Raw genomic sequence first — 14331 nt, forward strand, 5'->3', positions numbered from 1 at the left:
GTGCGGGCTGTGAAGAACTGACCCAAATTTCCTGACCAAGGACAGCTGAAGAGCTTTATAGGGCTTACCTCCTACTATCAGAGGCACATGTGTGGTTTTGCTACAATTACTGCGCCCCTATTTTGTAAGCTGGAAAAGGGCAAATACTATGTGTGGTCCGAGGCATACCAAGAGGAATTCTGGGGTCTGAAGCAAGCCCTGTGTGAGGCCGTGGTACCTGCCCGACCTGACCCCGCCCTACCCTTCTGACTGGACACTGACGCCAGCTGGGTGAGGGTAGGGGACATACTTTCACAGCTGTGACTGGAAGGGTAGAAGGTGTTTGCATACTTCAGCCAGAAACTCACAAAGCGTGAACGGAAGTACTTTGTCACCCGCCGAGAAATCCTGGAGGTGGTGTTCTCCATCAGACACTTCAAATTCTAACAGTGCGGCCTCCCATTTGTGATTGATTGATTGATTGATTGATTGAAACTTTTATTAGTAGATTGCACAGTGCAGTACATATTCCATACAATTGACCACTAAATGGTAACACCCGAATAAGTTTTTCAACTTGTTTAAGTCGGGGTCCACTTAAATTGATTCATGATACAGATATATACTATCATCATAATACAGTCATCACACAAGATAATCATCAGAGTATATACATTGAATTATTTACATTATTTACAATCCGGGGTGTTTGGTTGGTTAGGTTTGGTTGACATCAACACTTCAGTCATCAACAATTGCATCATCAGAGAAATGAACATTGGAACAGTTTAGGACTGACTTGGTAGGATATGTACAGCAAGTAGTGGACATAGAGAGAGAGAGATCAGGAAGCATAAGGATGAGAATAAGTATCTACATTTGATTATTTACATTTAATTATTCACAATCCGGGGAGGTAGGATGTGGAAGGGAGGGTGTTAGTTTAGGGTTGAAGTTGCCTGGAGGTGTTCCTATAGTGCGGTTTTGAAGGAGGATAGAGATGCCCTTTCTTTTACACCTGTTGGGAGTGCATTCCATATTGATGTGGCATAGAAAGAGAATGAGTTAAGACCTTTGTTAGATCGGAATCTGGGTTTGACATGGTTAGTGGAGCTACACCTGGTGTTGTGGTTATGGCGGTCGTTTACTACGTTAAGGAAGTAGTTTGACATGTACTTCGGTATCAGGGAGGTGTAGTGGATTTTATAGACTAGGCTCAGTGCAAGTTGTTTTACTCTGTCCTCCAACCTGAGCCAGCCCACTTTGGAGAAGTGGGTATGAGTGAGGTGTGATCTGGGGTGGAGGTCTAGAAGTAAAAGGACTGACCACTCTGCCCTCCAGTGGTTAATGACTTTCCAGGAGCCGGAGGGGCAGGTCGCCAGATGGCTGGAGGAGCTACAAGGATATTACTTTGAAATACAACATCGACCAGGGGTTCGCCACTCCAACACGGATACTCTCTCATGCCGATCGTGTGCAGCAGTAGAAACATTTAAGTCCCATCTTAAAACTCATTTGTATACTCTAGCCTTTAAATAGCCCCCCTTTTTTGGACCAGTTGATCTGCTGTTTCTTTTCCTTTCTCCTCTGCTCCCCCTCTCCCTTGTCGAGGGGGGACACAGGTCCAGTGGCATGGATGAAGTGCTGGCTGTCCAGAGTCGGGACCCGGGGTGGACCGCTCGCCTGTGCATCGGTTGGGAACATCTCTGCGCTGCTGACCCGTCTCCGCTCGGGATGGTTTCCTGCTGGCCCCACTATGGACTGGACTCTTACTATTATGTTGGATCCACTATGGACTGTACTCTCACAATATTATGTCTGACCCACTCGAACATCCATTGCATTCGGTCTCCCCTAGAGGGGGGAAGGGCTACCCACATATAAATCATAAATAAATAAATGGGTTAAACTTGTATAGCGCTTTTCTACCTTCAAGGTACTCAAAGCGCTTTGACAGTATTTCCACATTCACCCATTCACACACACATTCACACACTGATGGTGGGAGCTGCCATGCAAGGCGCTAACCAGCAGCCATCAGGAGCAAGGGGTGAAGTGTCTTGCCCAAGGACACAACGGACGTGACTAGGATGGTAGAAGGTGGAGATTGAACCCCAGTAACCAGTAACCCTCCGATTGCTGGGACGGCCACTCTACCAACTTCGCCACGCCGTCCCCATTATATGCGGTCCTCTCCAAGGTTTCTCATAGTCATTCACATCGACGTCCCACTGGGGAGTTTTTCCTTGCCCTTATGTGGGCTCTGTACCGCGGATGTCGTTGTGGCTTGTGCAGCCCTTTGAGACACTTGTGATTTAGGCCTATATAAATAAACATTGATTGACTGATGACATTGATGGATGTCATTTCTGCGATTGCAGGGAAGCACGAGAACGAGGGCGACCTCTCTGCCATGGACTATTTCACTAAATAGCCGGAGGCCTACGCCATTCCTAACCAAGTGGCGGAGACCATCGCTGATGCCCTGCTGGGGGGCATGATAAACAGGTTTAGCGTCATGGCGGCCCTTCACAGTGACAGAAGCACAAACTTTGAGTCCCGGATGTTGGCGGTCTTCTGCCAGCGCCTGCGCATCCACAAGACCCGCACTACCCCACTGCACCCTCAGAGAGATGGGTTGGTGGAGCGGTTTCACCGGAACCTGGGAGATCCGCTCCTCATCATTACCTCCCACCACCAGCGTGACTGGGACAAATACTTGCCGCTGGTGCTGATGGCGTGTCGCTATGCTGTCCAGGAATCCACGGAGTGCACACCGGCGCACCTCATTTTAGGGAGAGAGATGTGCGCCCTGGCAGAGCTGGCCTTTGGCTGCACACCTGTTGCCCTGGCCCTTTATGGCCAGAGTACGCCAGGAAACTGCAGGACCGTCTGGACTCAGAACACAGTTTTGCCCGGGAATGGCTGCAAAAAGCTGATATGAAACAAAAATGCTACTATGACATGAAGACTCGAGGAAGGGACTTTGTTAATACTTTCTGGATGCACTGAATGTGTCTTAACCAACAAAGGTTGGCAATTAATTGCTTTGCTGTGCTATCTGAACAAAACGTTGACATTTTGTTAAACTGTAAGTAGAAAAGCAATTGTGTGTAGTTTGTAATAATATATCTCATCAATAATTAATTAAATGTATTGTTAGAACATAGGGAGGGCCAATAAAAAACGAGCTACAGGATGAAAATGGCCCCTGGTCACTTGGACATCGATGCATTATTCCAATAACCCTTGAAGTGCACATTTTTAACCTGCACACATCACTTAAAGTTCATCCAGACATCATAAATATATATATTTTTTGGGGTGGGGGGTTAATAATAACTCACACATGGCACTTTTTTGTCTTAGAAATGAATGAGGCATATACATGCACTGTACAAACATACATATACACATACTGTACACATACATACACTCATACATATAATCACGTTTCATCAAACATATATTAACGTTGTTGCCCTAAGGCATGGGTGTCAAACTCTGGCGGCAATATCAAATTAACATTAGAGCTGGCCCGCCGGTATTATACAGCATATACAAACAGCATCCACCGCTAATACTCAAACTTGCCAACCCTCCCGATATACCCGGGAGACTTCCGAATTTCAGTGCCCCTCCCGAAAAACTCCCGAGGCAACCATTCTCCCGATTTCCACCCGGACAACATTATTGGGGGCGTGCCTTAAAGGCACTACCTTCAGCGTCCTCTACAACCTGTCATCACGTCCGCTTTTCCTCCATACAAACAGCGTGCCGGCCCAGTCACATAATATATGCGGCTTCTACACACTCATGAGTGAATGCAAGGCATACTTGATCAACAGCCATACAGGTCACACTGAGGGTGGCCGTATAAACAACTTTAACACTGTTACAAATATGCGCCACACTGTGAACCCACACCAAACAAGAATGACAAACACATTTCGGGAGAACATCGGCACCGTAACACAACATAAACACAACAGAACAAATATAGCAGAACCCCTTGCAGCACTAACTCTTCCGGCACGCTACAATATACACCCCCCGCTACCACCAAACCCCGCTCCCGTCCACCAAGTTAATGTTGATATTTACCTCAGAAGGCTGCAAATAGAAGAGAGGCATTCAATGTTTTATTTAAATTGTATTTAATATACCATTGATGTTTTTTCGTTTGTTTTTTGAAAGCTGATTTTGCACCATTAAGTTATATAAGCGTTGCTTGTTTCATATTAAGTGTTAAAGCAAACCAGTGTAGCAAACTGAACAATAATTAACGTTTTATTTATGCCCTTTCTCTTGCTACTTTAAGGCTTGAATGTTTGATTCATTCATTATTGTTATTTTATTTTCAAATTTATTATTAGCCTGTGGAAAAAGTTTATTTTGATATTTACCTCAGAAGGCTGCAAATAGAAAAGAGGCATTCAATTTTTATTTACATTTGATTTGATATACCATTGATATTTTTTTATTATTGTTATTATTATCTTAAACTTGATTTTGCTTGTCACTATAAAGTTATATAAGCCTTGCTTGTTCAATATTCAATGCAAAACTTATTTGGGTCCCTATTACAAGGTTAATTTGTTCAACCTTGGCCCGCGGCTTTGTTCAGTTTTACATGTTGGCCCACTCTGTATTTGAGTTTGACACCCCTGCCCTAGGGGAAACTGGGTAACACACGGCACACTGACTGAGCTTAACCTATTGTTACTATAACAATCTACAAGGTTAATATAGTTGGCTTCTCTTTCTTCCCCTCCATTTACCTGCTTTCTTTTGTATTTCAAGTTATCATTACATATATATATGGTTGCATTTGAACAATTGTATTGTTGATAATAGAGGTAATTATTGTTAATATTCATTATCAATAGCGCTATTTCTATTGGTATTTGTATTGCTCCAGTCACGACGTGGACTATGGCGGGGTTTGTTTTCCCGAGATGCAAGGAAATTGGATCGGACACGGCGTGAAGGTAAGGACATGATTTATTTATTACTATGAAAAGAACAAACAAAAAGCGCGCACAAGGCGGAGACACAACTTGACTAATGAAACAAAAACTAGCACTTAGGCAGACTATGGGCAAGAAACAAAAACATTTACTGTGACATGAAACGATCAGCATGAACTATGGTAACAAGGGTAGCAAGGGTGATATGGGTATCCGAGGTAACAGAAGGTAATGTCGCCAGACAGACTAAATGAAAAGGACAGGCTTAGATAATAGTGACATGATTGCTGACAGGTGCGTGAGTCCGAACGTGAAAACAGGTGCAACTAATTGGTTGTCATGGAAACAAAAACAAACAAGAGTGCACAAACAGGAACTGAAAAGAGTCCAAAAACCAAACAGAACCTAGCCAAACAAAACATGATCAAAAGACATGACAGCTCCATTTTTAGTGTAATAATGTTCATTGTCATTTCTGTATTATTTATTCATTTCACTAACTGCTTCTTTGCTATCACTTTTATCATCATATTTGTACATATCCTATTTGCTGATGTTGTTGTTGTTATTGTTATTGTTGTGTTTGCTGTTGTTGTTGTTGTCTCTCTGTCTTATCCCCCTCTTGTCCCCACAATTTCCCCCTCTGTCTTCCTTTTTTCTCTCTTTCTATCCCCTCCTGCTCTGGCCCGGCTGCACCAAATAATAATATAAATCCATTTAATAAAGTCAAATACAAATAAAGCAACAAGAGAAGTATCCCACATTTCTCTTTTGTAAAGTCAATTTGTACAGCCGATATGGGCATCTACATCAACAGTATGATTTGCCCGAGAAGCTGGACAGGACAGATTAAAAAAACCTAAACAAAAAAAAGAAAAGAAACGAACGACGCCCGGATGTTTCTAGTGCCAACGCTTTTATTCTGAAACCACACACCGGAAGTGGAATTATCCTAAAAAAAAAGCGCTTGACGACTTGGATGGTTTTCAGCCACTCACCATACAGGTGCGCTCGGACATTGGCGTTTTAACTGTTTGAAGCAAACAGTGCGTATTTAATTTATCTTCGAAATGTGTTAAGTAAGACTTAATGGCGACCTCTCATGTCTTCACGTAAGACTAACTGGGACACGAAGGCGCTCAAACACGACGGAGCAACAAACTGGCGAATCAGACCAACGGCACTGAAGAAGCGACGGATTTGTTTTCTGCGTTCATGAAGACAGTTTTTTTTCTTGCGTCGAGGGATTAACACTTGTGAAGATTCGGGTTCGTTGGAATATTGTTCTGTTTATTTTTTCTCCCTTTTTAGTGATTTTGGACCAGTAAAATGTAGCCTCTGCCTGCCAGATGTGAGGGACCACATCTGCAACCTACAGGTCTGTACTGACATCACATATACATACATACATATATACAAGGCATGCCAAATATGTGTCACGTGATATAAGATTATCATTATATTGACATGGCAAGATGATAGCACATTAGTCACCCCTGCTTCAACCTGAAGAGCATTATCATCATCATCATTCTCGCCCTTCAAACAGCTCACACAATACAGATGACATCCAATATGCTGATGCTTTGTGAATGTGTGATTGTAACCACTGGAAGACTCACTGGTGCACCTTTCTGTGATTTCTACAGCAAACACCCCCGTCTGTCTACCTGTTCCTCAGGAAGCAGAAAAAACGCTGCTGCAGCTCCTCAACATCTGCCAGCTCACATCCGAGAGGCTTCAAGGATTAGGCAGCCAGCTTCATGACAGACCTTAGAGACCATGACTGCTTGCTTGAAAGCAGATCACTAAAGTCTCTCATTTAACTGTCCCCCCCCCCCCCCACCAGTGGCGCTGATAATTATGATGATGATCAGGATCCTGGGTGACATTTGACAGACAGGTGGTTTTCGGTTAGGCCTGCAAAGGGACGATGGCCCGCCTGGGACCAGGCTTGCTGCTGCCTGTTAATGGTCTGGGCTACCCTCCTCAAAACCTGGCCAGAGTAGTGGTCTGGGAATGGCTGAATGAACATGGCCGCTGGAGGCCCTACGGTGCGGCGGTTTGCCACCACATCGAGAACATCCTGAAGGGGGATGCCCGCGGAACTGTGGTTCTGGGCCAGGTGGATGGTCAGCTCTCCCCTTACATCGTTGATTTGCAGTCCATGCATCAGTTTCGTCAGGATACAGGTAAGAGACGCTTTAGCTACGTGCGATACAGGCCATAAGTACGAATGGGCATCGTTTACATTTGAAACGATACCGGTGACAAACCGGGTGGACAATAAATCAAATTTTAATTTCGATTATGGCTTCTCCTATCAAAAGTATAATGGAAAAAAAAACATTATGGGCCGCGCCACGTGCATGCAAATTCCTGAACTTGTAGGTCGGTCTTTATTGTCATAGCACAAGTACAACAAATCTTTGTTTTCAGCACAAACCCATTCAAGATGAGACAAATCATCATCATCAATCTTTATTGCAGACCTTCAGATCCATTAAACATATAAAAACACAATAAAAAAACAAAACAATAAAGCAGTAAAAACAAAACAATAAAACATAAAGCCCAAATGTCAGTTTCTGACATACAAACATGTGTGCCAATGGTTCCACAGTCCAGATGCACATTGTTTGTGTAAACAAAGGGTTACAGAACAGAAACGCTGATGGGTTGCCACAAGGCGCCCTGTAAAAGATGGGAAAAAGGTCAACGCTGGGGGAGGATGAGTAAAAGAAAATGCAATCTAGACTGGGCTCCGAAGGGGGCCCAGTCTGGAGTGGGAAAAAAACTCCATAGCAAAGCACATATATACATATTACAACATACAAAGTACAACTCGAGACTTGCAACAGAGGGGAGTGGGGGGCTACGGTGTAAGGCTGCAGCTCTTCAGGCGCTGCCCAGCCGTCCATCACCCCTAAGCGATTCGCGTCAAGGGCATTGGATGGTGGGTGGGGTATGTGTGCGTGGTGTATATTTTTTGTGGATGCATGTCTGTGTGTAAGCCTGCCGCGTGTCTCTGTTCCCCAGCCTTGGTGTTGTTGCAGCCGCCAGTCAGTCCAAAGTCAACAACAGGTGTGTTTCCATGAGAGACAAAAAGGGAATTTGTTGCGTCGTTTGTTTGTGTTGTAACGGGGAAACAGACAAGTGAGCGTTTTAGTGGAAAAAAGAGTGCATCTACTAGAAGGTTGAGATGTCACCATGGTTGGCACTTTTTATTTGACACAACACTAGTATGCCTAATCAAGAGTCACTAAAGTAAGGCACATGATTTCAGCATTCACGTAACTGCAGACCGAATAACAATGGCAAATAAAATGTAATCCACTGTTAAACGCAGAATATCAAGGAAATTAACATGAATGTGAGTGAAATGCTGTCATTGTGAGGAGAAAAAAACATTTGTTTGGGAAATTAATTTGTCTGGGACCGCAAATGTATCACCGAACACTCAACCGCTCCGTCCTGAACTAAACAATGTCAAGACGGCCACTTGAAAAAGCGACTAAACTACTAAACTAAAGCACAACAATCTATACAATCTGTACACCGACAACACATCTCAGACATCTCGATTTATCTGTGTGGAGTTTGCATGTTCTCCCCGTGACTGCGTGGGTTCCCTCCGGGTACTCCGGCTTCCTCCCACTTCTAAAGACATGCACCTGGGGATAAGTTGATTGGCAACACTAAATTGGCCCTAGTGTGTGAATGTGAGTGTGAATGTTGTCTGTCTATCTGTGTTGGCCCTGCGATGAGGTGGCGACTTGTCCAGGGTGTACCCCGCCTTCCGCCCGATTGTAGCTGAGATAGGCTCCAGCGCTCCCCGCGACCCCAAAGGGAATAAGCGGTAGAAAATGGATGGATGGATGGATGTTTGGGAAATTAATTTGTCTGGGACCGCAAATGTATCACCGAACACTCAACCGCTCCGTCCTGAACTAAACAATGTCAAGACAGCCACTTGAAAAAGCGACTAAACTACTAAACTAAAGCACAACAATCTATACAATCTGTACACCGACAACACATCTCAGACATCTCGATTTAAGATCAATGTACAAACAGGACAGCAGCACACACCCCCACCGTCACCCCCAAACCCCTTCACAATAATACCATGGTGTGCAACATCCGGTGTAACTGCACTGACAAAATAAAGGTTTCAAAAAAGTACCTTACACAAGCTTAGTGTACTTAAAACATATATTGATACATTTACAAAATTATGCTTTGACATCAATTACTGGTTTATAATTGACATTCGTGGTTCTTTTAAATTATATTAAAAGTTGTGTTTTGTTGGTACAATAAATTCTCATGTTTTAAAATTAATTAATGATTGTGTTATTAATCATGACTTGAATATCAAATCAAAATAATCCTGATTCAATATGTTTTGCAAAAATCCTACAACCCTACAAATTGGTACTCTTAAAATGGTGCTTAAAAATGGAAAACGCATATTTTGACATTCAAGTTGAACGGAATCGTATTTTGTAGAAATATGCCAGTTGATCAGCAGATTTTTGTGAAATAGTACGTAATTTCGAATCAAAAACAATCCCCTCTGGCTGACTGTATTTATTTTTAGTCCCCGGCTGACAAGCGGCTAGCAGCTAATTATGTGGCGGCGTTCCTTTAAGTTATTAATGATCCCCTTTATTGCAGCAAATTAACTGAACTTTTTTGTATCTTAAGTATTATCACTGAAGGATGAGCCTAAAGATGTTACACGCCACGAGTAAACCAAGAGAATGCGTGCTAATAGCTTAGCTAACTGCTAAGTTGGCTTTAAACAACACAAATAGGTGCTTTTTAAACTTTAAGAAGTCTAGATATTAACATGAAATGAGCAAGTAGATTAGTATGAGTCTACAGAGAGGATAATTAATTCAATTAATAAACCAATCGAGTATTGAAGTTTACTAATCGATTATAGAATTTTCCATGTCTGAATTGCGATATATATGTTTCTAATATATATGTATATACATACACATTAATTAAAGACTCACCCAAAGTCAGCTGTGACGTAGTACAGTTGAAAAATAATAGGAAGAACTGAAATAATCAAGTCAAAGTCAAGTCTTGTCTTTAAATGTTCACTTTTGCATCTCATTGCACATAATTGTGGTGGGTTCAAAGACCCTTGATTAAAGTTATAAATAGAGAGTTTTTCAAGACAGGGGGAGACTCAACCACCTGGAGATGCACTAATAATAATTTAATCTTAGTAATGATATTGTATTGTTATGATTTGTATTATCCACTGCTGATGATATATGTTACACTCTGAAGTAAATGAAAACTTGTCATTGTTCACCTAATATATATATATATATATATATATCTGTCAAGTTATATTATTATTTATATAAATTCACATTCTGTTGGCATGTTTTTGTGCCAAAACCAAATTATCAAAAATATATGTTGATTCCATCTTTAAACAGTCAAAAACTTAATTAAAGTTTTTACATGTGTTTTGAAAAAGCTGGTTTCAACCAAAACCATGTAAAAATGAGTTTTGTAGTGCATGTAAACATATCAAGTGTGTGAATATGAGTCGCGGTGATGTTGGGTTTAGGGTGGGATGGGGGGGTCCTTCAGGCATCTTGTGTATGGGGGCCCAGAATTTGGTGCTACGCCCCTGCAGGTAGATACATGTAAGTACACGGTTAGTACAAAAAATATGATGTAGATCTATAATTAGGAGAATCCTGCTTCCTCTGCAAATGATGTCACATCATCTCTCTTTGGGACTGATTAAAACGGAGCCAGCCTTGATGCGTTAGCCACACAAGTCTTACGTAAGGTCCCAGGGAATAAATCGGAGTCCTGAATGTCCCGGCCTGCTTTGGGACTCCAGCTGAGCTCGGAGCGTCCACACGGCATGAGCCACCCAGATGAAAAGGTGCTGCAATTATTTATTCATTCAGGAGGGGGTTGCTGCTGTGGTGAAACCTTGCTGAAGGGCACAGTGTCACAGGGGAAGCGCATTCATCAAGTAAATGGGTCCTGTAGCTTGGAGCAAAGGTCTCTTATCAGGATGTCGAATCCATGAAATGAGTTTGAAGTGAGCATTTGAATGCGATTCAGTGCACGTTTTTACTAATTGTCATTTTATCTTATTGTGTGGATTTTGTCACAGTTTGAAGGGCAGTAAGTGTACTGTAAAAGAGTGGCCCATTACTCTGAAGAAATTAACATGTCAGCTTTGACGTACATCATGACACATCTCGTACTTCAGAGCATGCTTGCTCTTTTTGCTTTTGTCCCAGCATTTAAAGCATAATTTATGTGGAGGAAAGGTAGCTTAGTCTTCACATTGAAATTGAAGCAGGCTAAGTGAATCTCTCTTGGAGATGATTTAATGATATTGCGTAACGTCAGTGGAGCGAACCAAATATGTACTGTATGTATGCAAGGTGACCTCACTGTGCATTGATCTGCATTATGTCAGTTTCCATTGATTCATTCACAGTAGAATTACCTGCAGAATACAGTGTAATTAAGTTAGTCTGTGTTCAACTAATGGCTAGCTGCTCAGGCGATATACTGTGCTGCATGACCCTGATTTTGATTCAAAATATTCATACAGTAGTAACCCGGTGTACATTAATTTGTTCCAAAATCAGAATCAGAAATACTTTAATAATCCCAGAGGGGAAATTAAGATTTTCAGCACAAACATTACAGGGAGACAGAACAGGTGCGCTGACGGGTCTGCCAACTTCATTTCATTTATTTATTTATTTATTTATTTATTTATTTCAGGCAATGACATAAAAAAGTACAAAGTTGACAACACATAAAAATATAAATTAATATAGTGCAAAAGGTAATGTATAGTATCTAATGCATGATTGTCCAGTTTTGCCTGAAAGGGAGTGGGAAGAAGATTATTTATTTAATCCCACCCCCAGTTCTCCATTCAGTGATTTTTCACACGAGTTTCACTGTTTCTTTGTTCAAGGATTATAATACAGATGTTGTATCATAGTGGCATTACCACAGGTAACAATAATTATTATACTGTAACAATAATTTGTATCAACAATGTAGGAATAATGAATATACCAACAATGGTAATAGACAACACAGAAATAATGGTAAGGAAACATTGAGCACATGTTAACACTTTGAGACAGAGTACAACAGCAGGTCAAATTAAAGACCCTCATCTTTATATTTGAACCAGACCCCATGTTTGTATAATAGTTTAAATCGATTAATAGTTTGGTATTGCTTGTGTTGTAAATCCAGTTTGTTCCATAGTTTTAGTCCGCATACAGACACACAAAAACCTTTACGAGTGGTTTAAGAAATATCCAAAGCCTCTCAAGTTATGAGCCTGCACTCGTCTTATAAAAAAAACATTGTAGATTAGGCGGCAATAATTTGTTAAATGCTTTATATAAGATTATTAATAAATGATAAATAAATGATAAATGGGTTGTACTTGTATAGCGCTTTTCTACCTTCAAGGTACTCAAAGCGCTTTGACACTACTTCCACATTTACCCATTCACACACACATTCACACACACACTGATGGAGCGAGCTGCCATGCAAGGCGCTAACCAGCACCCATCAGGAGCAAGGGTGAAGTGTCTTGCTCAGGACACAACGGACATGACGAGGTTGGTACTAGGTGGGGATTGAACCAGGGACCCTCGGGTCGCGCACGGCCACTCTTCCACTGCGCCACGCCGTCCCTAATGTATTATATTTAACAAGGTCATCAAATTTGAGCAACTTTGATTGCATAAACAGATTATGAGTATGTTCTAAATAATCAACGTTGTGAATGATCTGCACTGCTCTTTTCTGTAATATGATCAGAGGATGAATTGTGTTGTGGTCAGTATTCCCCCATACTTCAACACAGTATGTAAGGTATGGCAGTATAGAGTGCAATTTCATTGAGGTATAGTTTTGCTTTGTTTATAATTGAGAGGCTTTTGGAGATTTTTGTTTTAATGTGTCTGACATGAGGTTTCCATGATAGTTTACTATCAATTATTACTCCCAAAAATGTATTCTCATTTACGATTTCAATTTGGGTACCATCAATATTTATTTTCTGTTCAGACGTTATGTTGCGATTTCCAAACATCACTATCTTAGTTTTATTTATATTCAAAGATAATTTATTTGTGTTCATCCATTTTTTTTTAATTATGTTTAGTTCTGTGTTTACTGTATTTATGAGCTCATTATAGTCATCACTACTGTAGAATATATTTGTATCGTCTGCAATAGTATGAATTTCAGTACTTTGGATGTATTAAACATATCATTAATATATACATTAAACAGTTTTGGCCCCAACACGGACCCTTGGGGGACACCACAAGCATTGCCAAGAGTATCAGATAAAAATTGACCAATTTTTACAAACTGTACCCTCCCTGTTAAATAACTTTTTAACCAGTCACCAGCCAGCCCCCTAATTCCATATATTTCCATTTTATCTAGTAGAATTGAATGATTAATGGTATCAAAGGCTTTCTTTAGATCAATAAAAATACCAACTGCATATCTTTTATGCTCCAGTGCATTAGTAATTTCTTCAATAGCTTCAGTTATCGCCATTGAGGTTGTTCGTTTGGACCTAAAGCCATACTGACCGTCATTGATTATATGATGCTTCTCAAGAAAAGATTCAAGTCGAGAGTTAAATAGTTTCTCTAAGATTTTTGAGAACTGAGGCAAAAGGGAGATTGGTCTGTAATTGGTGAAAGCGTGTTTGCTGTCACTTTTACAGAGCGGAGTTACCTTAGCGATTTTCATTTGACTTGGAAAGCAGCCAGTCTGGAATGATAGGTTACATATATAAGTTAAGGGTTTTACAATATTCAGTATAACTTTTTGAACCAATATCATGTTGATATCATGGAAGTCAATGGAGCACTTACTTTTACACAATGTTTGTCACTTCCTGCTCATTATAACTTCCGGCGCCCCTTACAAAAAAGGTGAGAAACAGGTAAATGCTGGGGGGGGGCTGATGCAACCAGCCACTTCTACACACAGCCACAAAAGTTAAACAACAACAAAAACAAAAAACATATACACTGTGGTGGCCTCTGTGGTGTTCCACGCCATCGTCTGCCGGGGTTGGGGGAGCATGGCCAGAGACAGGAGCAGACCCAACAGAGCAACCAAGAGAGCCGACTCCAACCTTGGCCGAAAAACATCGCCAACTCTTGAAGAAGACCAAAATGAACTTTAAACAATTACTCAAACCCAAAAATATTAACAAAACCATTACAGAGAATAATTACAGTTTTACATGCAGAAAACAATATAAAATACATAAAAATTACGAATGAAATGGACAAAAACATTAAAACGTCACTGTTAG

At 41.1% G+C, this 14331-nt stretch overlaps 1 protein-coding gene across 1 annotated transcript in view; it reads left to right on the plus strand.

Annotated features, from left to right (window-relative positions):
• Positions 1-5919: 5919 nt before the first annotated feature.
• dtx1 (deltex 1, E3 ubiquitin ligase) overlaps positions 5920-14331 on the plus strand; it is an 81938-nt gene continuing 73526 nt past the window's right edge. The window contains exons 1-2 of the mRNA XM_061986145.1: positions 5920-6327; positions 6599-7141. Of these exons, the coding sequence (XP_061842129.1) occupies positions 6883-7141 (259 nt within the window). The 5' untranslated portion in view covers positions 5920-6327; positions 6599-6882. The remainder of the gene's footprint in view (positions 6328-6598; positions 7142-14331) is intronic.

This window comes from Nerophis lumbriciformis, linkage group LG12 (genome assembly GCF_033978685.3).
Source record: "Nerophis lumbriciformis linkage group LG12, RoL_Nlum_v2.1, whole genome shotgun sequence".
Taxonomy (NCBI): Eukaryota; Metazoa; Chordata; class Actinopteri; order Syngnathiformes; family Syngnathidae; genus Nerophis; species Nerophis lumbriciformis.